Below are 26,642 nucleotides of genomic sequence, written 5' to 3'. Positions count from 1 at the left end.
ACATTATGTACTTTATACTCATTGTATTATCTCCTGACGTTTAGAATATATTTCTGCCTTCCTCACTGACTTCAACTTTTGCATCACAGTGTTTTCCTATCCAGATCTAGCCCCTTAACGTTATCCTTAGGTTCTCCAGCATCCACATCAAATTATGCACTGGACTTTTCATTTCAGTTCTGTTTCAGAGACTCAAAAGTGCCTTGCTTTGGGGCAAGCTTGTTTTCTTCCCAACCTCTTGTCCAGAAATAAATAGGTCAGAGCCACGAGAAACATAAGGTTAATCTCACAAAGCATTTGGGAAGATTTTCTCCATCCTTTTCAGCTTTAAATAAATAGGCGTATGTCGACTGAGGTGTAAGGCCTGCCATAGTGGTGTGATACTACAAAACATTTTAAGCACTTGATGATTTGAGTTGCTTGCAAATCCATAGGTAATCTAGAAAAATAATTTGTATCGTAAATTTAGCTCACCTGCTTCAAAGAGATAGTTCAAAAATTGCTTCTTAATCATTGATACCAGATGTCTTAGGGACAGGGAGCTTTAGACGGTCTGTGAACCTCTGGCACTGGATTCTAGATCTTGTAGATAAATTCATGTATTTTATAGGAAAAAGGGGTATGTGACCATGAAAAACATTCACTGCTGTTCTCTAGAGAGACCTAAAGTCCAGGCAGCCGACCTGTTTGTATCTCACTCCTCTGCTGCTGCTCCCAGGCACTCCCACAGGATGAGCTCTTTAAAAGATGAACTTTAACATTTGTGAAAGCAGAGGGTCTGGGGAATAAAGAGAAATCTGGACCGAGAAATCTGGACCTAGCTGATTCACAGGAGTGAGTAGCAGTGCTTCTGATTCTAGACTGCATATCATTATCCATACCTTCTAAATGTTAGTATTGTGACCTGAAGGAGTGCTTATATCTTCTTAGGGATTTTAATGAACACTCAGTTGGTTGATAGCATATGTGCTGCTTTTTCAACGTAGTTCCTCTCTCACTCTCTTTAGTTATCACTTAGCTGTATTCCAAGTTACTTTCCTTTTAGCACTTGCTCAATTACCTAGAGTAAAAATGTAAATTCAACTCAGCATTTGTGCTTCTTTTTTATATTACCATTAAAATGTAGTCTCCATAGAATGTGGTAGGGAAAGAGGGAAAGGTACTATAAAATTTTTAGACTGTTAAAGCAAAAATAATTTATTTTTCTATAGGTCTCAAACAAAACACTAGACGTAAGGAAAATGATGAAAACCTGGACCCTGCAGAAAGGATTTCCTTTAGTGACTGTTCAAAGAAAAGGAAAGGAACTTCTGGTGCAACAAGAAAGATTTTCTTTAAATATGAAGCCTGAAATTCAGCCTTCAGATGCAAGGTGAGTGCCCTCTCTCTCTCCCCGCTATCTCTTTTGCACCCTCAGGTTAAAGTATTTTTGAATGTTTTATAATCATAAGTTCTTAAGAAACCTAACAAGATTATCCCTTTCCGGGAATAGCTTGAAAAATATCACCTTCCTGCCAAAAAATATATATATACCCAACAGATTATGTGTAACTGACTGAAATATTGGAAAGAGTGATAATCTTCCAGTATTTTCTTTTTACAGCTCTCTGTGGCATATTCCACTATCCTATGTCACTGATGAAGGAAATTATTCAAAGTATCGATCAGTATCATTACTGGACAAGAAATCAGGTTTGGCTATATTTAACACTTTTCTGAAATGAAATTAGAAACAGCATATTTTCTAAAAATTGACCAAGCAGCAGAAAGGAGATTACACTTTCCATTACACTTTCCAATGTACACAGCTCTCTGAGCTGGTTCTGTGAGACACCTGTACAAAATGTGACTAAGGTGAGATTGATTCTATGTATCATGCATAAAACTGGTCTTTCTTAGTCATGTGAAATAAGGTATAAAAAATTGCGCTGAATATGCTAGCAGTTGTGGTAGAAAATAGCGAATACTGTGTTTTTGTATCCTAGATAAATATTTTGTTAGAAGTAGTAGATCAGTTTCTTAAAGTATACTCTGCTGTCTACTCTCTAGGGGTGGGCTGAGGCGACTGCATTTTAATAAGCACCCTAGATGATTCTTATGCATGACAAAACGTTGATTCATGAGACAGATTTGTAGTAAATAATTATTACAAAATGTCCTGTAGACACAGTATACATTTTTTGATAATGAGAAAATAGGGCAAGAAATTATGATTGTGGGGGGATAATAAAATGTAAAGATTGTATATGCTGACCCACAAGGAGTCTATAAAAAGAAATTGAAATGTAGTTTCTAACCATCTGTTAAATACCACTGAATGCTACACCACGTATCCTCTTAATTTACATCCTGAAAACATGAGGCTCTTGGGTTCTGCAGGAACCATTAGTGATACTTTAGATTTACGAAAAGGGAAAATTTCTTGTTTGAATTGGATCTGTTGTTCAATCCTATATCTTTGAGAGGGGAGTGTAGCTTAGTAACAGTCTGACTTTGGAGCCACATTGCCTGGTTCAGTTGTATGATTTTAGGTGAGTTATGTGACCTCTCTGAGCCTCTTTCCCTGAGCTATAGAATGGAGAGAGTAATTATACTTGCGTTATAGTGTTATGTGAGGATTAATTGAGCTCATTTATATGAAGCACCTAGAATAATGCCTGGCACATGTTATGTGCTATATAAGTGTTAGTTATCATTATTAATGTTACTATTGAAAAACATAATTTTTAAGCATAACATATGCACATTACATAAAATCCAGAAGATGGAGAACAAATCTTATTACCCTATTGTAACTACTCTCATGATTATTTCTTTCCAGTCATTTTTTAAAATAATTTTTTACTTGGTTGATATTGTGTACCTGTGATTTTTATATCTTACTTTTTTTTTTTACATCTTTATTGGAGTATAATTGCTTTACAATGGTGTGTTAGTTTCTGCTTTATAACAAAGTGAATCAGTTATACATATACATATGTTCCCATATCTCTTCCCTCTTGCGTCTCCCTCCCTCCCATCCTCCCTATCCCACCCCTCCAGGCGGTCACAAAGCACGGAGCTGATCTCCCTGTGCTATGCGGCTGCTTTCCACTAGCTATCTACCTTATGTTTGGTAGTGTATATATGTCCATGCCTCTCTCTCGCTTTGTCACAGCTTACCCTTCCCCCTCCCCATATCCTCAAGTCCATTCTTTAGTAGGTCTGTGTCTTTATTCCTGTCTTACCCCTAGGTTCTTCATGACATTTTTTTTTCTTAAATTCCATAGGTATGTGTTAGCATATGGTATTTGTCTTTCTCTTTGTGACTTACTTCACTCTGTATGACAGACTCTAGGTCTATCCACCTCATTACAAATAGCTCAATTTTGTTTCTTTTTATGGCTGACTAATATTCCATTGTATATATGTGCCACATCTTCTTTATCCATTCATCTGATGATGGACACTTAGGTTGTTTCCATCTCCGGGCTATTGTAAATAGAGCTGCAATGAACATTTTGATACATGACTCTTTTTGAATTATGGTTTTCTCAGGCTATATGCCCAGTAGTGGGATTGCTGGGTTGTATGGTAGTTCTATTTTTAGTTTTTTAAGGAACCTCCATACTGTTCTCCATAGTGGCTGTATCAATTTACATTCCCACCAACAGTGCAAGAGGGTTCCCTTTTCTCCACACCATCTCCAGCATTTGTCATTTGTAGATTTTCTGATGATGCCCATTCTAACTGGTGTGAGGTGATACCTCACTGTACTTTTGATTTGCATTTCTCTAATAATTAGTGATGTTGAGCAGCTTTTCATGTGCTTCTTGCCCATCTGTCTGTCTTCTTTGGAGAAATATCTGTTTAGATCTTCTGCCCATTTTTTGATTGGGTTGTTTGTTTTTTTTAATATTGAGCTGCATGAGCTATTTGTATATTTTGGAGATTAATCCTTTGTCTATTGATTCATTTGCAGATATTTTCTCCTGCTTGTCTTTTCACCTTATTTATAGTTTCCTTTACTTTGCAAAAGTTTTTAAGTTTCCTTAGGTCCCATTTGTTTATTTTTGTTTTTATTTCCATTACTCTAAGACGTGGGTCAAAAAAATTTTGCTGTGATTTATGTCAAAGAGTGTTCTTCCAGGCTTCCCTGGTGGCGCAGTGGTTGAGAGTCCACCTGTCCATGCAGGGGACACAGGTTCATGCCCCGGTCCGGGAAGATCCCACATGCCACGGAGCGGCTAGGCCCATGAGCCATGGCCACTGAGCCTGCGCGTCCGGAGCCTGTGCTCCGCAATGGGAGAGGCCACAACAGTGAGAGGCCCACGTACCGCAAAAAAAAAAAAAAAAAAAAGAGTGTTTTCCTCCAAGAATTTTATAGTGTCTGGTCTTACATTTAGGTCTTTAATCCATTTTCAGTTTATTTTTGTGTATAGTGTTAGGGAGTGTTCTAATTTCATTTTTTTACATGTAGCAGTCCAGTTTTCCCAGCACCACTTATTGAAGAGACTGTCTTTTCTCCATCGTATATCCTTGCCTCCTTTGTCATAGATTAGTTGACTATGGGTGCGTGGGTTTACCTCTGAGCTTTCTATCCTGTTCCATTGATCTATATTTCTGTTTTTATGCCAGTACTGTATTGTCTTGATTACTTTAGCTTTGTAGTATAGTCTGAAGTCGGGGAGTCTGATTCCTCCAGCTCCGTTTTTTTCCCTCAAGGTTGCTTTGGCTATTCGGGGTCTTTTGTGTCTCCATACAAATTTTAAGATTTTTTTGTTCTAGTTCTGTAAAAAGTGTCATTGGTAGGGCTTCCCTGGTGGCGCATTGGTTGAGAATCCGCCTGCCGATGCAGGGGACACGGGTTCGTGCCCCCGTCCGGGAAGATCCCACATGCCGCAGAGCGGCTGGGCCCGTGAGCCATGGCTGCTGAGCCTGCGCGTCTGGAGCCTGTGCTCCGCAACAGGAGAGGCCACAACAGTGAGAGGCCCGCGTACCGCAAAAAAAAAAAAAAAAAAAAAATGTCATTGGTAATTTGATAGGGATTGCATTCTATCTGTAGATTGCTTTACCCGTCTCCCTATTTTCAAAAGGGACCAATAAGGAAATTTTGCAAACCTCCCAAAAACAATACCATAAGTTTTTGGTGGTATTAGAAATAATTGGACAATAAGAAATCTGCTTTTATTAGCCCTCTACTTTTTAGCTTAGTTCATATGCCAGTTTCTTAAACTCTTTCTGAGATTCACACCCCAAAGTCTTGCTCATATTTTCCTGCTATTGCCGTTTCCTTCTAAGTCCTTACCTGGCACTCTGCTTCCACTGCACAAAAATTGTTTCAGCAACTCAAACATGCCGCACTGCCTCTTGTCTCTGGGCCTTTACGTATGCTATTTTCTCTTCTGGAAGAACACTCCTGCCTCCTGATTCCTTGGTTTTACTCCTATGCACTCTTCAGATCTCAACTCATCCATTGCTTGCTCTAAGGAGCCCTCCCTCACCCCAAGACAGGTTAGATGCCCTACTTATGTGTTTTAATGATATTCTCTACTTTTTATATACTATAAGTACTGTTTTGTTTATATTTATCCCACATTAGATGTATCCCCTATTGAGGGTGGAGATCTTGGTTACACAGATCACTTTTGCAACCTTAGCACCCTATAGGTACACAAAAATTTATTGAATAAATAAATTTAGTCTATAACAACGTGACTCAATTTCAAATCTCACTGTAAAAATTTCTAGGAAAAGAGCATTCCAACCTTGATGAAATGATACCTTCTGTTTCTCTTCATTTGAAAATATTCGTAGTAAAGGGAGATATATGAAATGCACTATAATATGATTGGTTTATCTAGAGGTGGAACTGAGCCAATATGTGCTGAAAGCAGTGTCTGCTAATTCCTCTTCTCAACTGTGTTATTTACCTTGCTGCTGCAGTTTTAATTCCTGGCAGTTCAGGTTTTGAAAGTCCACACTGAAAATGTCTGTCCTCATGAAAAGTGTTTGAGGACAGTTGGGTCTTCTTGGTTCCTGATGCTGCTGTGAGAACGAATTTTGGTTTAATTGAATTTTAATTTTTTCTTTTCTCAAAAGAAATATAGCACAGACAGTGACTACAGAGGCTTATTTTATGCCATATGACTTTAGTACAATGTGTTATCTTGGTGGTTTGTTAAATCTATAGCATATTTTCGTGCATTCTAATGTCAGGGTTGCTGGGTTAGTCCATTAGTTCAATCAAATATAGAAGTTATATGTGGTCAATGCTTTTGTCACTTTTCCCCATGTACATGGATTTTGAATGGTTAATAGTTTTTTTTGCATAAGAAGGGCTGAATGGGACCATTTTTCTAAACTACCTATTGAGGAAATTACACTAAAATGTCTCCCTCTCCCTTCTCTTCCTTCCTTTCCCCCCTCCTCTTTCCTCTCTCTCTGTCTTCCACATTTTATTCAAACCTAATCTCTTTCACTATAGGAAATTTTTATATTAACTCTAACTTGGAACATTCATGTTTCTAAAAGGATATCGCTGTGCCAGAAATATTTCTCTGAAACTAAAGGACGTGGCATTGAAATGAAAGGCAGTTGAAAACAAGAGGAAGGAGGAAGGGCATGTAGTTAGGATTGGATATTTATCATGTGCCATTCTCTGCTCTTGCCTTTTCCCCCTAATAAAATAAAGGGGAAGAGAACAGAATGCTTTTGAACAGAAGGGGATGCATGCAGTTCAGCTGCATGTATCATGCTAGCCCTCTGGAGCAAGCTACACAGGAAATTTTGCAGCTTTATAGTGAAAACATATTTTTTGTTTCTGTGCTTTAATGTTTCTTTATAAAACAGTAGTTGATTTTCATAACTCATTGACAAATGTTTTTTTAAAATCCCTATTAGATTACTTAATCTGGGCTTCTGCCATTTAACATTGGAGTTGCTCACTCTTGTTTTACTACTCAGTGGACTGTGAAAATTGAACTGTTAATCTGTTAATGATTATAATAAATTAAAAACACATGAGGATAGCCTCATCCACATTTGAGCTGCAGGATGTAGTTACCTCCCTTGTGTGCAAAGCTATTATTTTTTGATACCTGTGGTTTTAAGGTCCTCCATTCTGGATCACTCAGAAGACCTGAAAGAGACTAATATGTTGATTCTTTAAACGATAAATTTCCTCTCTATGCTGTCGCTGCACTGCTTTATATTCTGTCATCAAAATGACAGTAATAATTTCAAGCACAATCCCAGCTTTGTTCCTCCTCTCTACCATCTGGACTTGGCTAGGTTTACAACATGGCAAGTTGCTTATCAGCGAAGATACTCTGTATTTCAATATTTTCCTGTATCTATCCAATGAGAAATTTGCCATACTTATCATTCCTTGCCTCCTTTGTTGGGAAAGGGAGATTTGAAGCTCTTTAGTTCTTCTTCCCAAGGTCCTTTCTTCATAAAAGCTCTGTAGGAAATTGTGTTTGGTGACCCGGAGAGTGTTGATATTTTTGCGTTAGCTAATGATAAAGTTAATTTCATTAGTCATAGATTTGTTAAAAGTATCTCCAACTTGGAGCAGCTACTGTTGCCATCACAAATAAACCTTAGAACTGCATTCTGCTCTAGAAAAGGAATAAACCCTATTGATGTAACTAATCTTTCCCATCTGTTGCTATAGCAGCAATAAAACAAATTAGTATGGAGTTCTTTTTAATGAAAAAGACTGATTATCTGATATGTCATGTTAAGACATGATCAGAATGTAAGTCTTTCCATCTTAAAAATCTTTTACAGTTTCAGTAGAATTAGAGTAACTAAGGCATTAAGAAAATCTGATAAATTTAAATAATTCATGCTTTTGAAGTTGATCAACCCTAAGACTTCAGGTACTAAAGGGTTTAAATGTGTTTCCAAAGCATTTTATGTGTAAAAACCTTTATATATAATTATTGTGATAGTGAATATTTTAAAACAGCCTAAATATTTCCAAATAGGAGATTGGTTAAGCTGTGATAGGTCTCGAAATAAAATATTCTGAAGATACTTGAACACTGCATATGAAGACAGTGGGAAAATGGCAGGAGGTGAAATCTGATAGGTGAAAACGCAGTATAAAATAAATGTATATAGATCCAGTGTATTACATATTAATTCAGTTAAAATGTTTATAGGAAAAATCTTGGCAGGAAATATGCCCCATAATGCTTTTATCGTCTGAGTTTAGATTATTTTTCTTATCTCTACTCTTTCTCCTATAATTTAAAAAATTGTATTCTCTACTTTAAAATGGGGAAGAGTTGAGGTCTATCCCGATGGGGCTTTTTCTGTAAACCTACATCGTTGGAAACGCCTCATAGATTAACTGTGTGGTTTCCTTTACTCATAGAACTACCTGTTAGATCTGTGGGAAAGAACTACAAGACAGAGCTGCCAAGTAAACTATGAAAAACCTAACGAACTTTTTATCTTAGGTAATAATTTCCTCCTCTCTACCCAATTGGGCATTGGGCATATCCCAATGATCTGTACTGTTCTAGGGTGTGATGGCTTAGGAGTGAATATGATTTGAACCTAATACATTTTTAGAGGGTATCAAATTCAGAACCAGGCAGATCCATCTCCTGACCCTAAACATGGTCCTAAAGTAAATCACTTGAGGAAATTGGATCCTAAAGATTACAGGTGAAGAATTTTGAAGTGTGTCCATATTTGATTGGAGATCAAAGAAGCCTAACTAAAAGAATTGTGGGCTGACTCACATGATAACTTCTTTTTGAAAGGGCTATTTTATCTTGAAGATTTATGAGTTTGGAGGAACTAAGGTGATTGGCAGTGGAAAGAATCAGAATGTGTGAAATTCCTTAAAAATTTATTGACTTAAATAACTTTGTGTTACACATAATAAAAAAAACCCTTTACTTTAAAAAAAAAAAATGGGGAAGAAAACTTACATCATAAACATCTACAAACTTTATTTAGATTTGTTTGAAACAACTTACCATGACATAAATGTTTTGTTCATTCGTTAATTCACTGAGTATTTTTTGAGTACTTGCTAGGAATATTGTTCCAGTGCTGAGGGATTAGCAGTACACAAACTAAAGCTCATGGGGTTTATAGTCTAATAAATATTAAACCTTAAGATGCTTAGAAGCATACCCTTAACTATTGTTTTAAATTCACATCCTCACTGCCAACTTTGAAGGACATTTCTTGATTGGTAATTTTAAACATTTTGAAAATTCCTATATATATTTTGTAGCCCAGCTTTTGTAGTAATATTTTTTATAGTCACATATTTTTAGCTTCTTGTTAATTGTACGTTAATTGAAATCATTCCATATAAATTTCTAACAATTCTCTCAGCATTTATATTTAATGGTAGGGGCCAAAAAATGCATTATCAATTTTCTATTATTTTAACTCAGTAATTTCTTATTTGTACTTAATGAGACCTTAGTCCTTCCCTAATGTTTATTTTGCTGTCTTTGAATTATGTGACTTTTTTTTTAACATCTTTATTGGGGTATAATTGCTTTACAATGGTGTGTTTCTGCTTTATAACAAAGTGAATCAGTTATACATATACATATGTTCCCATATCTCTTCCCTCTTGCGTCTCCCTCCCTCCCACCCTCCCTATCCCACCCCTCCAGGCGGTCACAGAGCACGGAGCTGATCTCCCTGTGCTATGCGGCTGCTTCCCACTAGCTATCTACCTTACGTTTGGTAGTGTATATATGTCCATGACTCTCTCTCGCCCTGTCACAGCTCACCCTTCCCCCTCTCCATATCCTCAAGTCCGTTCTCCAGTAGGTGTGTGTCTTTATTCCTGTCTTACCCCTAGGTTCTTCATGACATTTTTTTTTTCTTAAGTTCCATATATATGTGTTAGCATACGGCATTTGTCTTTCTCTTTGTGACTTACTTCACTCTGTATGACAGACTCTAGGTCTATCCACCTCATTACAAATAGCTCAATTTCGTTTCTTTTTATGACTGAGAAAAGGGAACACTCTTGCACTGCTGGTGGGAATGTGAATTGGTTCAGCCACTATGGAGAACAGTATGGAGGTTCCTTAAAAAACTACAAATAGAACTACCATATGACCCAGCAATCCCACTACTGGGCATATACCCTGAGAAAACCAAAATTTAAAAAGAGTCATGTACCAAAATGTTCATTGCAGCTCTATTTACAATAGCCCGGAGATGGAAACAACCTAAGTGCCCATCATCAGATGAATGGATAAAGAAGATGTGGCACATATATACAATGGAATTTTTTGTGTGTGTGTGTGGTACGCGGGCCTCTCACTGTTGTGGCCTCTCCTGTTGCGGAGCACAGGCTCCAGACGCGCAGGCTCAGCGGCCATGGCTCACGGGCCCAGCCGCCCCGCGGCATGTGGGATCTTCCCGGACCGGGACACAGACCCGTGTCCCCTGCATCGGCAGGCGGACTCTCAATCACTGCACCACCAGGGAAGCCCGAATTATGTGTCGTTTTAAATGGCTTTGTTTGTCCTTTCTTTGCTAACATAAAGGCTGAGATGGAACACATTTTCTATAGTTCTCTCACTGTCTTCCCCTGTGACTCATCCTGCACACACTGCCCCTCTCCCTGCGTCTCTCCTCTAGCCACAGTGAACTTGGGAGCCGGTTCAGTGCATGGACTCCGTGTACACTTTCGCTCTGGGCCTTGAACACTCAGAGTCCCTCTTACTTGGCTAACAACACCTATATATATCCTGAAGTCTCAACTTTGATGTCATTTCTTCCAAGAAATTTCTCCTAACCTTCCCTAGGAGGTGAAGCATTTCTACTCTGTGCTTCTACAGAATGCCATGTTTTCTTTTTCCATAGACAACATTTATATGATATTCTATTCACCTGGTTACATTAGATTGTAAGATCTATGAGAGAAGGCACATGTCTACCTTGTTTACCATTAAATAAATAATTGTTAAGTGAATGAGTGGTGATCTTTGTTAACATGAAAATAACTGCCCTGGGAGGCAGCCGTTTAGTTTCTTAGTGGAATATTACATAATAATACCATATTAACTTTGAAACAAACAAGGTATCTGTTTAATATTTTTCTTTCCCTATTACCTTCTCTCTCTCTCATTTTTTGGTCTGTATTAGTTGTCATCAATCTCACAGAAGAAGTGAAGTGGATCAAGGTCAATACAGACATGACTGGCTATTATATTGTACATTATGCAGACAACAACTGGGAAGCACTGATCAAACAGTTGAAAATAGATCCTTATGTCCTGAGTGACAAAGATCGAGCCAGCCTCATCAACAACATCTTTGAACTTGCAGGGTAGAGTATGCTTGTCTTGGGTCTTATTTTGTTTTGTTTTTAAGTAAGTATTCTCGAGGAAAAGGACATTATGGAAAAGCAATTCAAAAGAACTAGCATGTATTGCCTGTTAGGTATAATTCATTTTGGAGGATTGGGAAGATATAAGACATATTCCTTGCCTTCAGGGGCTTTATGGTCTATCTAGAAACATCAGCTACAAACATATTGAACAGTTGTATAATAAGATTTAAAGAATATTTTAAGACTGTAGATACCAACAAGCAGGACACATATTTGCTGAATAAATTGATGTAAAAGTTTCGCGTTTGCCTTATTTCATGAGAGAATTCTTGTCAAGCGGCAGGTGGTTTCAGCATAAAGCTTGGTGCTCCCTCAGTAGTTTGAGGGACACCTCTGAGAGCTGGAGCACCACTTAGCTCCCCAGCCATCCCACAAGTCACTCCAGTGACTTACCTCTCCAGCCAGTCACTGCAATGGCAGTGACCCCGTGTATGAATATCCTCTGAAGAGCAAGATTACTGGTTCAGGTTGTGAATGGGTCAGACACACAAGGAATATTCAAATGTGTTCCTTCTGACTGCTCTTGACTGTCCTATTTTGGTTCATATTTTATGAAGTGACCTTACATCATCTCAGCCACCATTGTTGTGATTTCTGTAAAGTGGTTATTTTTTTAAATGTGTTCACCATAAATTCACAGCAGACCTTGCCTTAGCAAGTTTGACAAATTCCCATACAAATAACAAATAGAAAAGTTCTTTCTGATTCAAATCCTCTTTCTGCCACCTGCTCTCACCTGATAAATAAAAGTAATTAATACATAAATAAAATTAGCACTCTTCATCTTTTCTCACCTAAAATATTATAATACTTTTCCTGAATCAGTAGTAATTTACAGGTGACTTATATAACAAAAGCTGAGCTATTGTTTATTTTTCCTGCGATGTGTCTTCAACCTTGAGTCACACACACGAACTAATCAAAGATAATAATATTTAGTCTAACTTTACAGAATACCACCCAAAGCTTAAAATTTAGGTCTTCAGGATCCCCCCACCCGCTATCTAGCCATTTGTCTCTCAGCATACATACAGTTCATCTGCCTGTCTTGGCATATTTACTTTTTTGTTCTTTTACCCTTTAGCCTAGGCAAGGTGCCTCTTCAGAGAGCTTTTGATTTGATTGATTATCTTAGAAATGAGACCTGTACTGCACCCATCACTGAAGCCCTGTTCCAGACAGAACTCATCTATAACCTTGAAGAACTGGGGCACATGGATCTGGCCTCAAAACTGGTGGTAAATCTGCCTTTTTGCCAAGTTCTCTTTGTTGCTTGCCTTTCCTGGTGTTATGCATGTTCTGTTCAGCACTAATAGACTGAAAAAGCAACCAGTTGAATTCCATTTTCTTCACTTAGTTATGAAATCTTTACTTTGAATCAAAATGTCATTTCTTACCTTGATGAGTTGATGAAGGGTTAACATGACATGATCTTGTCTGAATATCAAAATACAGACTTCTGAGAAAATGGGGCCACATGAAAAGAAAACGTCTCTATTCATATCTTGGTTTATTTTTATATAATAAATGCTTGAAATAGGCCCTTTTGCAAAGTAGTGCTCCCCATTCATTTCCTAGTGGTCATTATAAAATGACAGTTATGTTTGTACTGAGAATATTCTGTTTTGGGAGTCCTCACTGATAACTGTCTTATGGATCGTGATGCTGGTGAACGTAAGTTTCTCTGCAAAGCACTAAAGGAGCCTTGGTATTGGAGACTGTTTTAGCTTTTTTAAAACCAACTGCCTGATCTTAACAGTTGTTATTTTCGACACTTTCAGTATTAAATTGTTGACAGTGTCTTTAAAAGTTTGGGAAGGAGTGATGAATTCTTTGTCTTATCTAATTCTCTGAATCACATTCTGACAACAAGGTTTGCTTTATAAACTAGTCAGGTTTTCCAAGGACCAGGCAAAAGGCAGCTTTCAGGAAAAAGAAGAAGGTGATGGGCCAGGAATTAGATTAAGTCTTTTAAGATTTTGGTGTCCTCACTGTTAAAAAGAAGGTGTTGGATTGCTTTTTTTTTTTTAATCCTCTTTTCTGCTGCTCTTTCTATTACGCCGCACAACCCCTGTGATGACTTCTCTCATCACGTGTGAGATTCTCAGTGCGGGGAGGGAGCGCAGGACAGGGGGCCATATGGAGTTTGAAAAGTACCTTTCCTACAAGTTTCTGATCTGAACCCAAAGGAGCCACACACCCCCATCCCTACCCGTAAGTGAGATGCTTCAGTTAGGTGATTTCTGAGGCATCTTCTAATTACTAAGATTTTTATCATTCTTCTATTTCATAAGGCTTTCAACTACCAGCCTTAATAAAAACCAGCACCTGCAATGTGACCTGGCCCATAGTGACACTCAATAAATGTTGAATGAATAAGTGAGTGAAACATACCAGAAACAAGTACATTTCGGTGCTTATTATATTCTGCACACCCTGCTTAGTGCTTAATGCAGATTACCTCATTTAATCCTCACACAATGCCAAATAGCTATTTCTACCCCCATTACATAGATGAGAAACTAAATAAATTCCCCAGAGTCACTTACCTAGTAAATGATAAAGCTGAGATTCAAACCCAGATTACTTTCATTCCAGACTGCTCTTTGTGTTATATGGCTGTATTTTGTGTTTTAGCAATGTCATCTTTCAGAGGATACCCTTTTATTGGAAAAATCAAAGCCGTTTCTTGCTACCTTTTTTTCCCCTTTTTTAAACTGATATTTTAAATCAAAATAGTTTGAAGGCTTGTTAAAGTTCATGATGGCAGAAGCCACTCTTCTGCCTGCCTCTCTCCATTAACTCTGTTGAGGGCCTGGTGTCAGGAAGCACTTGATACTCAGGCTGTCCCTGTGCTGAGAACACAGGTGCTGAACTCAGTTCAAGGAGTTAGATCTTTTGAATATTTTCCTACTGTGACACTCAGCTAACTCTGCATCTTCATCCCAAATGATGATTTCCAGTTTCCTGGGCAGGTATGTGTTTATTCAGAACATAGCAGAATATACATAACCCCAGTCCATGGGATTAGTGGTTAGAGGGCAAGGGCAGGAGGCTTAGTCTGTGTTTGTAAGACCCTTACTGCTGGAGGTCTTCGTGCACTTGATTGTTAGTTAAAAGTCATGTTAGCTTTAATTCAAGAGGGAGAAACTGTATCTTTAAAATTCTTATTCTAATCTTAGGGCATTCTAGTAGCATTAAAATTCTTAAAATATGAAATCTGACATACCATAGATGAGATTAGAATGGCAGACCTTTCTGAGACCTTAGATCCAATCTTCAAATAGTATTTGTAAGTAAGACTGATGTCTAATTAATTTTTTAAGTCAGTGTCACCAGAGCATTGTGTACATTTATTGGTCGCTGTGTTATTTAGGCTGCACAGACCCACATAACATATATTGCCCATATATAACATTTTGTGATGTCTTCTGTGGTGTGTGGTGAGTCTGGAAGCACATTTGAGTTGTGTTAAATTGTTCACATCTGATGCTAAAATCTGATCTCAGTCATATTCCCGTTTCATCACTTATAACTCTATCATTCTTTTACATATGAGGGCTTGGTGGGATAATCCTTTTGCAATAAAAGCTGACACTTCACTTTTAAGAAGCTCAGTTGACCCAAAAAAGAACTCCCTGGGAACATCAGTGTAAAATTAAAGTAGTAAATCAAAACGTAATATATAACATAAGTGTCAGCATCTTGCCCTGTGTTTTATTTTTAAAACCATTTTGTGTTATTGTTGTTGCATATTATTGCATGTACATAGCTTATATCACTCATCAATTTATTCCCTCTCCCTACCATCTTCACTTTATGAAATCAGAGGATTGAATTCCATTGTTTAATGAGGTTAAATTTCAAAAAATTAATGCAGAACCAGGGAAAAACAGGTTTAATTTTATTTCTAAAAAGGAAAGATAATTTGAAGCACTTGCTGTGATTTATTAATATTAAAAATATAGGGCTTCCCTGGTGGCGCAGTGGTTGAGAGTCCGCCTGCCGATGCAGGCGACATGGGTTCGTGCCCCAGTCCGGGAGGATCCCACATGCCACGGAGCGGCTGGGCCTGTAAGCCATGGCTGCTGAGCCTGCGTGTCCGGAGCCTGTGCTCCTCAACGGGAGTGGCCACAGCAGTGAGAGGCCCGCGTACCGCAAAAAAAAAAAAAAAAATTAAAAATATAACCTGAATCACTTACAAAAAGATTTTATAATCCAAATTTTCTAAAAACAGAATTATTCTTTTTTTAAATACAATCTTTTACTCTTTTATGTTATCATTTGAAATATTTTTTTCAAATGATAAAAATGATCCAGCTTGCAGGACATTAGTTCCCTGACCAGGAATTGAACCAGGGCCGCCGTGGCAGTGAAAATGCCAAGTCCTAACCACTGGACCGCCAGGGAATTCCCCTGAGATATATTTAAAATCAGCTGTTTGGGGACTTCCTCTTGACTCTTTGGTACAGAGTATAAGTAGTAAAGTTATACCCCATAATTCCAATGGAGTAACTGCTCAGGAATTTAGCATCTTCAAGTGTCAGGTTTCCCATACTTCCAGTACTTTAAAGTTCTGTTTTTCCCCACTGGCTTCTTTGTTTTAGTAAACTCTTAAGGATCATTGCCATCTTTCTCCACTGAATTTTTTTTAATGGTATTGTAAGTATGGAACTTTTTTCTCTCTCTCTCTCTCTCATTCTTCCTTTGTTTCTTTTTGACAGTTATGAGTAGCTTTTAAATTTCTTTTCTGCATCATAATGCTATCATGAAGCCATTGAGAAAGTCAGGACAGTGGAAGACAACATGTGCCAGTGCAGTCATGTGTATCCAGCAGGATCTCCTGCATTGCTTTTATGTTCCTTGCACTATCAGTCAGCATGGCAAGTATTTTTCCACTTCACATCTTCCCAATGACTGGCAAGCTTTGTTACTCACACGTTCCACAAGGTGTCTTTTCTCTATTTCATTGCTTTTGAAGCAAACAAACAAAAGGGAGTTTGAGTCCGTCTTCTTGTACAGATTCCTTTTTCCATTCTCACAGTCAGATCCACAAGAGACTTATTCAGAGAAGGTCTGGTGAGAAAATGGCCTCAGCAGTTTAAAACTCTCCAACTAGGATTCATTTTAACTATTGACAGAGGCACTCTAGAAGAATATGCTCTGTGAGGAGCCTGAACTAATGTGGGGGTGTTAAGAGGTGTTGTATGTGGTCATCTGTGGCACTTGACTACTTGAGATGAGACATGGCAGTCATGGTATTAGAGTACCAGTGGGAGGAGACCCTCCTGTGCCGAGAACCCTGTGGGCCGGGATGCCTCTAAATTTTCGTTTTGAGTCTCCTTATTTGTAGCCATGAAGGTTTTCTAAAAAAATACCTATCAGCATTTTTATATTAGAATTTTTGTTCCTTTTAGTGACATTCATAAATGCATATTTTATATGGTGATTTTTTTTTAATCCCCTGTGTCCTCACTCCTCCCCCCTGCACCACAGCTTGGAATATGGAGATAGTTCCATATACTATGAACAGCTTCCACACTTTTGTTCTGAGAAGAGATGAAAAAGAAATAAGATATCTGTTGATTTCTTAATACCACAAGTATATATTTAAGAATGATATCTCATTCAGAAGTAATTATAACAATGGACTTAATAGTAGATGATTCCATTGAATAACTGTTAATTTTCTTAAGTGTGATAAGGTATTATGGTTACATAGGGGAATTGCATGCTGAAGTATTTATAAATGAAATATCATGATATCTATAACTTACTTTCATATAGTTGAGCTAAAACCAGAAAAATATGTGTGTATGTGTTGCTATACACAAATGTAAGAGTGTTAAAAAAAAACAGTGAATCTAACATATGGGTATTAATTTTACTATTCTTGGGGCTTTCCTGTAGGTTTGAAATTTTTTTAAATAAAAAGTTGGGGAAGGAGAAAAATAACTATAAACAACTATTCTTCCCTGCAGGCCTCATTTTCTTGCTAATTTGATTAGATTAATTTGTTATAGCATCAAACTAGATGATATTTTAAATATTCCTTTAACACTGGATTCAGAAACATTTAAGCGTCTACCCATCAGTAAAGAAGTATATTTTTCTCTCACTGCTGAATGGATTTATGGATTCTGAAGTCACGAGGTCAGGAAGTTCCAGCTTCCTTCCAGCAGTGGTGATAGGTGATACTTTTTGGCAGGAAAATAACTTCTAGCTGAGTATACACAGAAGAAAGGTTCCCTACTGCACGGAAGTCATTAATTCTCTCTGTCTTATGTCATTAAGTCCACCTTGGCTATAGCAACCTTATTTATGGCCTTAGTTATTGAAGGGTTCTATCCCAGCTGTATGTGGACTTCATATGTCAGTTGATATTTAGTGAGTAATGCCTGTGTCCCCCTTTTTTTTCTCTTTGGGTGAGTGTTGGGAAAAAAGAGAACTAGTTGTCCTGATTTTTCTGGTTGTCCTAATTATGATCACTCTGTTACAATCTATTCTGTCTCTCTAGACCAAGGTATTTAAATTGCTTCAAAGGCAAATCCAGCAGCAGACGTGGACTGATGAGGGCAGCCCATCTGCTCGGGAACTGCGATCAGCCTTGCTAGACTTTGCTTGCACCCACAGCCTGGAGAACTGCAGCACTGCCGCCATGAAGCTGTTTAACGACTGGGTGGCATCCAATGGAACTCAGAGGTGATGTGCGCGTCCACTCAAATGACCTCGCTTTCTCTTCTGTGCCCTACATCGTATACTGAAACCAGGACCTCTGCGTCCTGGGTCATAAATGTTATACATCAGTGCTGATGTAGGTGAACTCTATGTACCTGATTCTCAAGCACGACTGTTTGTGTGTGTGTGTGTGTGTGTGTGTGTGTGTGTGTGTGTGTGTGGTAAAGTACATATAACATAAAGTTTAACATCTTAACAATTTTTAAGTGTACGGTTCAGTAGTGCAAGTATATTCACACTGTTGTGCAACAGATCTCCAGAATTCTTTCATCTTGCAAAACTGAAACTCTTTACCCAAACAGCAGCTCCCCATTTTCCCCCCACTCTGGCCCTTGACAGCCGCCATTCTACCGTCTGTTTTAGGAGTTTTACTGCTCTAAATACCTCATATAAGTGAAATCATACAGTATGTGTCTTTTTGTGACTGGTTTATTTCACTTAACATAATGTCCTTAAGACTCATCCATGTTGTAGCATATGTCAGAATTTCCTTTCTTTTTAAGGCTGAATAATCCATTGTATGTATGTACCACATTTTGTTCATCCATTCATCCATTGATAGACATTTGGGTTGCTTCCACCTTCTGGCTCTTGTGAATAATGCTGCTATGAACATAGGTGTACAAATACCTCTTTGAGACCCTGCTTCAGTTCTTTCATATATTGTATATACCTAGAAGTGGTATTGCTGGATCATATGGTAGTTTCATTTTTAATTTTATAAGAACCCCCATAATGTGTTCCATAGGGACTGCGCTATTTTACATTCCTACCAACAGTGCACAAGGGTTCCAGTTTCTCCACATCCTCACAGATACTTATTCTCTGGGTTCTTGATGGCAGCTCTCCTAATGGGTGTGAGGCGTCAAATCTCTTTTAGGAGTAAAACACAGCAGGTGGAGTTAGCAGTTAGTAGAAATGTTTTTGATGATGATTGGTTCTCTCCAGGTTCCTTACTGGGCATTATGGGAAAAGATTCAAGCATCAGGTGGGGTATTTGGGTAACCTGTTGAAGCCCTCTTCAGCTCTGAGATCTTGATAAGGCAGCAAACTGTGCTTCTACCCCTCTTCTCACCCCTCCTGCTACATTTGCTGCTGTATTTCGACCATGGGACTTACCACACTGTATTATGATGTATATATTTACTGTTCTGTACTTGGTGATAGCCTGTGAGTTCCTGAGGGCAGAGACTGTGTCTCATTCTTCTTCCCCTCCACAATGTCCAGCCAGTTGCTTGCCTGGTTCTTTGTGGGTACACAGTGAATAATTATTGTATTAAATTGAATTGATATTCTTTTAGTCACACCACTAAGAAAGTAGCAACCACTGAATTAATCATTTTCTTGACAATTAATTGTACAGTAAAGACTGTTATTATTACCTGCTCTGTACCCCAGAACACTACCACTAGTCAATTCCTTGCCTTTGTATTCAGGTTTTTTTTTTTTCTTGTTCTTCTCATACTTGACCACCTCTCTTACAGCCTACCCACTGATGTCATGACGACTGTGTTCAAGGTTGGAGCGAAAACTGAGAGAGGCTGGTCATTCCTCTTAAGCAAATATGCCTCTGTAGGCTCTGAAGCAGAGAAGAATAAAATACTTGAAGCTCTTGCCAGCTCAGAGGATGTACGGAAACTTTACTGGTATGAAACCACCAAAGGAATATGATCTATAGAAACCAAAAGCATAAAAGCACCATGCTCCTCCGGTGGGGATCCCCCTTTTCCTCCCTTTGCTCACAGGCCGGACCTGACTTGGACAGTATGGTGAGGAGCCTGCATGTGCAGGGCTTCGTCTCAGGGATCGGACCTGTACCCATAAGAGGCAGTGCTTTGCCCAGAAGAGACTGGAGATGCCAAGAGTCACAGCCCTGCTTTCTCCTTAAAAACGTCTTCATCCCCTTGGCGTGTTGTCTTTAATTCCACAGTTAGTGCTTCGTTCTTTTTGGTCAAGGCATTGTTCTGTCGCAGCTGTCATTTTGAAAATGCAGACACTTCAGAAAAAGGTACCATGTAAAAGCTGATAGGTTACACCTTCATGCGAGTTTGTCAGGCTTTTCCTTTTTAATTACTCAGCTGATAAAGACCTGAAAATGGAAGCTTCACATGGGGAAAAAAGGGCAGTGAGTAGGGCCTCCCAACAGGAAGAACAGTCAGTGGCAGGGGAGAGGAGCTCTGAGTAGCCTAGAGAAATAGGAAGTATCTCGAAAGAAAGTCAGTGCCAGAAAGGGGTGGAGGGAGGCACTTGGGTCTCGTTGCTTCTCTTGTATAATTTTGCTCATATAAATCATAATAGTGTCCCAGAGATGTCTTCAGCACCTGCCCAGATCCACTTTCCAAAGGATACACTGTAAATGGTCATTTTCTTTAAAGTAGTAGCCAGCCTCTGACCCAAACAAATAGAGAAAAGGTTTTGTTTTTAAATTAGTTATAATTTTGTTTTAGAATATTAATACACTGATAAATTTCCACGAGAAAGTATTTAAACAGTACCTAAGAAAATGGTGTAAAACGTGAAAGTATCTCTTGTTTGATCCTTTACTTCTGTTCTTATCCTCTCCTCTGTTAACAGTGTCAGTCCTGGTCTGAGTATTTATAGGTTTATACTATACCCAGTGTTTTATGATGTTCTTTTTAGTGAATGATCAGTCTTTGAAATCTACCATAAAGCCTACTTCATTTTTTTATAGCTGTGTATTATTCCATAACATGGCTCTATCATAGTTTATTAATCCATCACATCTCAGTGAGCATTTGGGTTTTTTCCCCTATTAAAAATACTGCTGCATTCTTTTTGTGTTTTCTCACTATAAGCAGATATTATCACATAGTAAATGCTTACATTCAAATGCCCAGCTTTAATATTTATTAGCTGTGTAACTGGGGCAATTACATAACCTCAGCTTCTTAAACTGTAAAATGTGGATAGGTAGTAATGACCTATTTCAAGCATTGTTATTCAATAATTTAGAACATTATCTAGTACACATGAAGTATCAGTAAATTTATTGAGTGTATTCTGAAATGTATCTTCATTTTCATATGACAGCCCAGTTTTTTAAGAGTAATAAGATACCTCCCTATTCAAATCAAATCATTTTTTAACGGAAAAAAATGTAGTCTTCAGAATTATAATAAATTCTACTAGAATTTATTTCCTAAATGTCCTTATTACATCAAGAACTGTTTATTACTATGTGACAGTACATTAAACTGCTTATCTCATTGGTGAGTTTTTCCTCCATTTAAAAAAAATGACAAGTTTTCACTCTATTAATGAATCTTAGACTAACCCCAAGCTTATATCCCTTGAATTGCCACAGAGCTTTAATTAGGAGACCAGTATTAATTTAAATTCAGTCATCACTTCATCATGAATAATTCTGGAAGCTAAATCTGCTTTGCTCTTCAGGTTAATGAAAAGTAGCCTCGATGGAGATACCATCCGAACACAAAAGTTGTCATTTATCATTAGAACAGTGGGCCGGCATTTTCCTGGACACTTACTGGCGTGGGATTTTGTCAAAGAGAACTGGAGTAAGCTTGTACAGAAGTAAGTTTCTCAAAGAATCCCTAATTTTTAGTGTTCGCGGGCTCTGCATTTGAAAACAGTTCCCAGGGTTGTACTGGTTCGCAAGAGTTACGTGTTGCTGTGAGACGAAAAATGCTTCAGTTCTAGTTTAACTAAACACCCAGAAATCCGTAAACATAATTCCGTAGTTCTATGGCAGGAGTCATGTAACAGTGGTGTTCCATGGAAGTTCCACTGGTGCTAATCAAGCCCAACCTTGCTCCCCGCTGGCTCACATGGCTTGGCCTGGCCACGCCACGGACTCTTTCAGAATAGCTGTTTAGTTACATGTGTTGAAAATACCTCCTCACTACCAGGGGATTGGTTAGGAGCTCACACCCAGCTCAATAGCACATGTAGCTCATTTTTTCCTTTAAATCAATAATGACACCTTCTGGGTGTCTGATGTGATTTTTGAGGAGAAAATGGGCCAAGAATTTCTCTGGAACTCCTTCTGCCCACTCTTTCCTCCCACTGGCAGAGGTGTGTATGGGATGACTCCGGATGTACCGAGCTGCCGTTCCCAGGGGCAGGACTCCTCTCTGCCTTGGGCATGTGTAGCTTACATTAAACATTTCCTTTGCACTCAGGAACTTTACTTACCAGCAGCTGACTCATTTTTTTGCTTTTCACCCTTATGTTTGTGTTGCTTCAGGTTCCATCTGGGGTCCTATACCATACAAAGTATTGTTGCTGGATCAACTCACCTGTTTTCAACAAAGGCACATTTATCTGAGGTTGGTTGTATAAAATGCTACTGGGGAGGTTGGGTATCCCTTTGCCCTCAGGGTGCTCAGTTTAAGTCAGATGGTGGCTTCTCATGCCAAATCCTGTCCCTTCTCTCTGTCTGCCTTCATCAATGCTAATGATTCTGCATCTGGATTATTTCTAAAGGGTAGATATACAGCAATGAGGAAAAATCCTGATTCCATTCTCAACAATATTCCTTTGTCTCCCTAATACAAATGAGTTTTTTGAATTAAAATCAACATATGCCAAGTTTCTTTGTAGGTGGTGATTAAATTGTTTTTGAAGAATTCCATTCCAAGGGTAAAATTGGGCACCAGGCCTAACTTTAGACTCTACCTTATTTACTGTTACTTGCCCTTTTTTTTTTTTTTTTTTCCTACTTTAGATTTGAAAAATTCATCCTTGTGGGAGTAAGGGGAATTCATTTTTAAAAATTACTTCACATTTCACCATACTTGATCAGGAACTCGATGTAAATACCTCAAATATTAAAATACAATATTTCTCATCTCTACTTCTCTTAAGACATCAGCACGGCCATCACTAACTTAAAGCTTATTTGAAAAGGATATTCAGAGTTACCTGAGAAATACCATCCTTTTCTTGTTTTGAAATACTTCTGTGTGCAACTTACAGGTCCAGGCATTCTTTGAAAATCAGTCAGAGGCAACCTTTCGACTTCGTTGTGTCCAGGAGGCTTTGGAAGTCATTCAGCTGAACATCCAGTGGGTGGAAAAGAACCTTAAAACTCTGACGTTTTAGCTGTAGCATGCATACCTGCACCTCATTCGGTCACCCATTCAGACAGCTTGTTAACTTGGGCTCTGCTGCTTTTGCAAAAGCCAGGGTGAAACCAGGATCGCTGCTGAGTTGTTTGCACTCTTAGGAGTTATAGTTTGCTCAGGGCCCGTCTGTGTTTTTCATCTGTCTTTTCTAAAATGTCTTTGGGCAGTGTGTAGTTATTTATTACCAAATTATATTCATCTACATGCCAACCATCTACAAAAACAATGGGTAATTTTCTACTTTGAAGATATTCAAATGGAGAAAAAATATCTGTTTTGGAATTCTGTTCTATCTCTCAGTATCTGGAAAGTGCTGACACCGTGAAATAAGGAAAGAGCTACCATAGGAGCCACCATCTTTGCAGGCTGCTGGTTTATTAGCCACTTGTTGCTTCTTGTTGAGAGATGTTATTTGAATGTGGTTCAAAGTTAGCTTCAAAAAGTATGGTAATGAAGTCGACGAAGCATGCAACTATACAGAACTGACCTCAAGTGTGCAGATCTACTTTGACTGGTGGTTTTGAATAATCCTTTATTTTCTGGAAGAAGTTTATAACTATTATATTTTTTTTCTGAAGAATAGCCAGGTGCTACAGAATTTTTAATTTTTTGTTATATTGTAAAGCTAAATAACAAGGCCAAAAGATTAAATTTTCCAAATATTTAACACTTCCTTTTTCATCTTTCAGGAAAATATTTCAAACCGAGTTAACGTTAATTACAATTATTTTACTTATGAATTCCAGTATTCTCCAAACCTCCGTACACGTTTATCACTCCCTGCCATAGATACACCTTATGTTATAAATAAGTATTTCTACATTTATGGCAAGCATTTTTTTAATACTGATGTCTCTTATCCTGACTTTATTACTAAGAATACAATTTGTTTAAGTTGCTTTTTGGCATAATCAGACACTTTCTCTGAATCATACCCGTTGGGTGGATTTTCATTTTATATGATAGAGTTGCATATTAGAAGCATATTTTAAAATAGGGCCTTTGAGAAATTGAACATTTTTATTTAAAGTTCACCACAGTACCTTAAAGGAATAAAGAGAATGTGGATAGGAGTAACTTGATTTAGGTTTAATATGGTGGGCTTTGAATTTTTTCTACTGTCAGAACCAGTACTTTTCTTGAGTTGAAAAATCAAAGTTTTCTTTTGTAATGGCCAAACGAACAGATTATAAGGAATCGCCATGGAAGGAAAGAAAGAAGGAAAGAAGAAAGAGAGGAAAGCTTCCAAAACTGTATGGCAGTCTTACTCCTTCTAAAGGAGGAATACCGTACTTGAATTTTTTGAGTTATGCAGACTTATACCTAGATTGTTGTGTTTCTTTGATTCTTAGGAGAAAAGCTTTCTTCGTAATAATTCTTGTACTTTATATTTTGCTTGAAAACATCTACATATATAAAGAGGACATTTACCCATTTTTCACCTAAGATTTTCCCATGGAATTCCATCCTTTTTAATGTTATGCTGTCCCATCTATATGGGGCTTCCAAAAACTAACTCTAAGTCAGGAATATAAGGTTAAATAATAGGTAGAACATGTAGTATAATAAGTATTATTGGAGCTTTTGGAGTTTTTTTTCCCCCAGAATTTTATTTCACCACTGTATTTCTGAGAACTCAAATAGATTGAAGCACAGAAGAATAGGATTCTGTCTTACATGAGCACATAGATCCATGACACAGTTAAGTACTGTTTGACAAGTGTTATATTCATTGCAGAGAGACGGTCTACTTGAATTAATAAAAAGACACATCATACTAGATTACTATTATGATGTGCCTTCTTATTGTAGAAGAAAACAATGTATGCTTTGGAGGTCTGAAAGGCTATGAAAGTAGAAATCTAAGGAGTCCACTTTGTTTATATCTAATCACTTGTTAATACCAAGTGATTAGACATAATTAAACTGAAGTAGTGTCAGTTGCCACCATAAGTTTGTGCCTTCCTCCATCTTGTTTTATATAAATCTCTTTAAGTGAAACTGTGTTGTTTGCCATTGTTTTGGTGTTCATGAACTTTCTTACTGTCACTGGTTCTACTTAATGCTAATGTCCTTTGCCTTTCGTGTTTTCATTTTACTGTACTTTAGCCACTGTAGGAACAAAGAGCTGTCAGAAGAGTTCTGGGTATATAGAGGATATTGAGCCGCGTCAGTCTTACTGGGTACAGAACAGAATCCTTTCTGAATATTGGAAAGAAAGAAATGAAAGTTAAGTGATGAGTTTGTTGGATTACCGATAGCCTGTTATTGAGTTGGATTTTAAAAGAGTCTACTCCATCTAAAGCACCTGGAATGATAATCTGCGGTCAGATTGCTGAACATTCACATAGTCCCCATGTATTTCATGGGGCTGCAGGGAAGGTGTATGCATCTCAGGAGATGTGTCATCAGCAGGAACAGCAGTTCCTGGGCCGAGTTTGCAAAACAAGACCTGAATTTCGTAGGTATGATGTAGCTCTTCTTCTCTCTTTTGCCTTTGTTTTTTTTTTTTTGAATTGGAATTAACTCTCTTTTTAAAGAGCTTTCTTCCTCCTTCTGCCCTCACACCCCCATTTGTACTTTAAAAAGCTTATGTAAATATATATATATATATTTATTTTTTTGCTGGGTTTTACTTTCTTTTATTTTGTGCTTCATTCTCCACATTGACAAGTAAGTACCAAATGAAAAGTGGAAGTCCAAAAGTATGATAAACCTCCTCTTCTCCCTTTCCCTTATTGCCTGCATGGGCAATAGCTAATAGAATAGTGGATTGATTTCTTTGAGTGGCTCTTTGGGGGTATATACTTTTTAAATGTATGTATGTGTTTTGAAATGTTTTTATATTCTTTCATTTTAATATAGTTAGTCCTGATGAAAAGTAAAATATTGTCCTGTGAAAATCTCTTCTACCCTTCCTATTTTTCCTGTATGGACAACAGCTACAGAGTAATTACTTGATTTCCCTTTTTGGAAGGAGATGGTAATAGTGGGAGAAGGGCAGAGTATGTTCTTTTTAAAATGTGTACAAATGTGTTTGCTGCTATTTTGTGGGTGTTTGATTTTGTATTTCCTTCTTCCTTCTCATGGATAAGTAGATATCTAATGGACTGTGAAGGTCCAAAACTATGACAAATGTCCCATTTTCCCCTCTTCTTTTTTTTTTTTTTTTTTTTTTTGCTGTACGCGGGCCTCTCACTGTTGTGGAGCACAGGCTCTGGACGCGCAGGCCCAGCGGCCACGGCCCACGGGCCCAGCCGCTCCGCGGCATGTGGGATCCTCCCGGACCGGGGCACGAACCCGTGTCCCCTGCATCGGCAGGCAGACTCTCAACAACTGCGCCACCAGGGAAGCCCTCCCCTCTTCTTATTGCCTGTGTGGACATACTAACAGAGTAGTTGTAGTTTCTGTTGCTTTGATCTAAT

General features: G+C 38.0%; 1 protein-coding gene and 1 non-coding gene across 2 annotated transcripts in view; both read left to right on the top strand.

The window, feature by feature from the left end:
• The window catches only part of LNPEP (leucyl and cystinyl aminopeptidase), a 102,295-nt gene extending 75,928 nt beyond the window's left edge, over positions 1 to 26,367 (top strand). The window contains exons 10-18 of the mRNA XM_032625710.1: positions 1,212 to 1,372; positions 1,604 to 1,692; positions 11,125 to 11,308; positions 12,456 to 12,609; positions 17,889 to 18,073; positions 19,594 to 19,755; positions 21,524 to 21,664; positions 22,338 to 22,419; positions 23,069 to 26,367. Coding sequence (XP_032481601.1) covers positions 1,212 to 1,372; positions 1,604 to 1,692; positions 11,125 to 11,308; positions 12,456 to 12,609; positions 17,889 to 18,073; positions 19,594 to 19,755; positions 21,524 to 21,664; positions 22,338 to 22,419; positions 23,069 to 23,194 — 1,284 coding nt within the window. The 3' untranslated portion in view covers positions 23,195 to 26,367. The remainder of the gene's footprint in view (positions 1 to 1,211; positions 1,373 to 1,603; positions 1,693 to 11,124; positions 11,309 to 12,455; positions 12,610 to 17,888; positions 18,074 to 19,593; positions 19,756 to 21,523; positions 21,665 to 22,337; positions 22,420 to 23,068) is intronic.
• Positions 8,276 to 8,406, top strand: LOC116752423. The gene has a single exon (XR_004349494.1). It is a non-coding gene; the product is annotated as a small nucleolar RNA SNORA18 (small nucleolar RNA).
• Positions 26,368 to 26,642: the final 275 nt, after the last annotated feature.

Source organism: Phocoena sinus, chromosome 3 (assembly GCF_008692025.1).
Source record: "Phocoena sinus isolate mPhoSin1 chromosome 3, mPhoSin1.pri, whole genome shotgun sequence".
Classification (NCBI taxonomy): Eukaryota; Metazoa; Chordata; class Mammalia; order Artiodactyla; family Phocoenidae; genus Phocoena; species Phocoena sinus.
The sequence above is the reverse complement of the archived record's forward strand: the minus strand, read 5'-3'. Positions and strand labels throughout refer to the sequence as shown.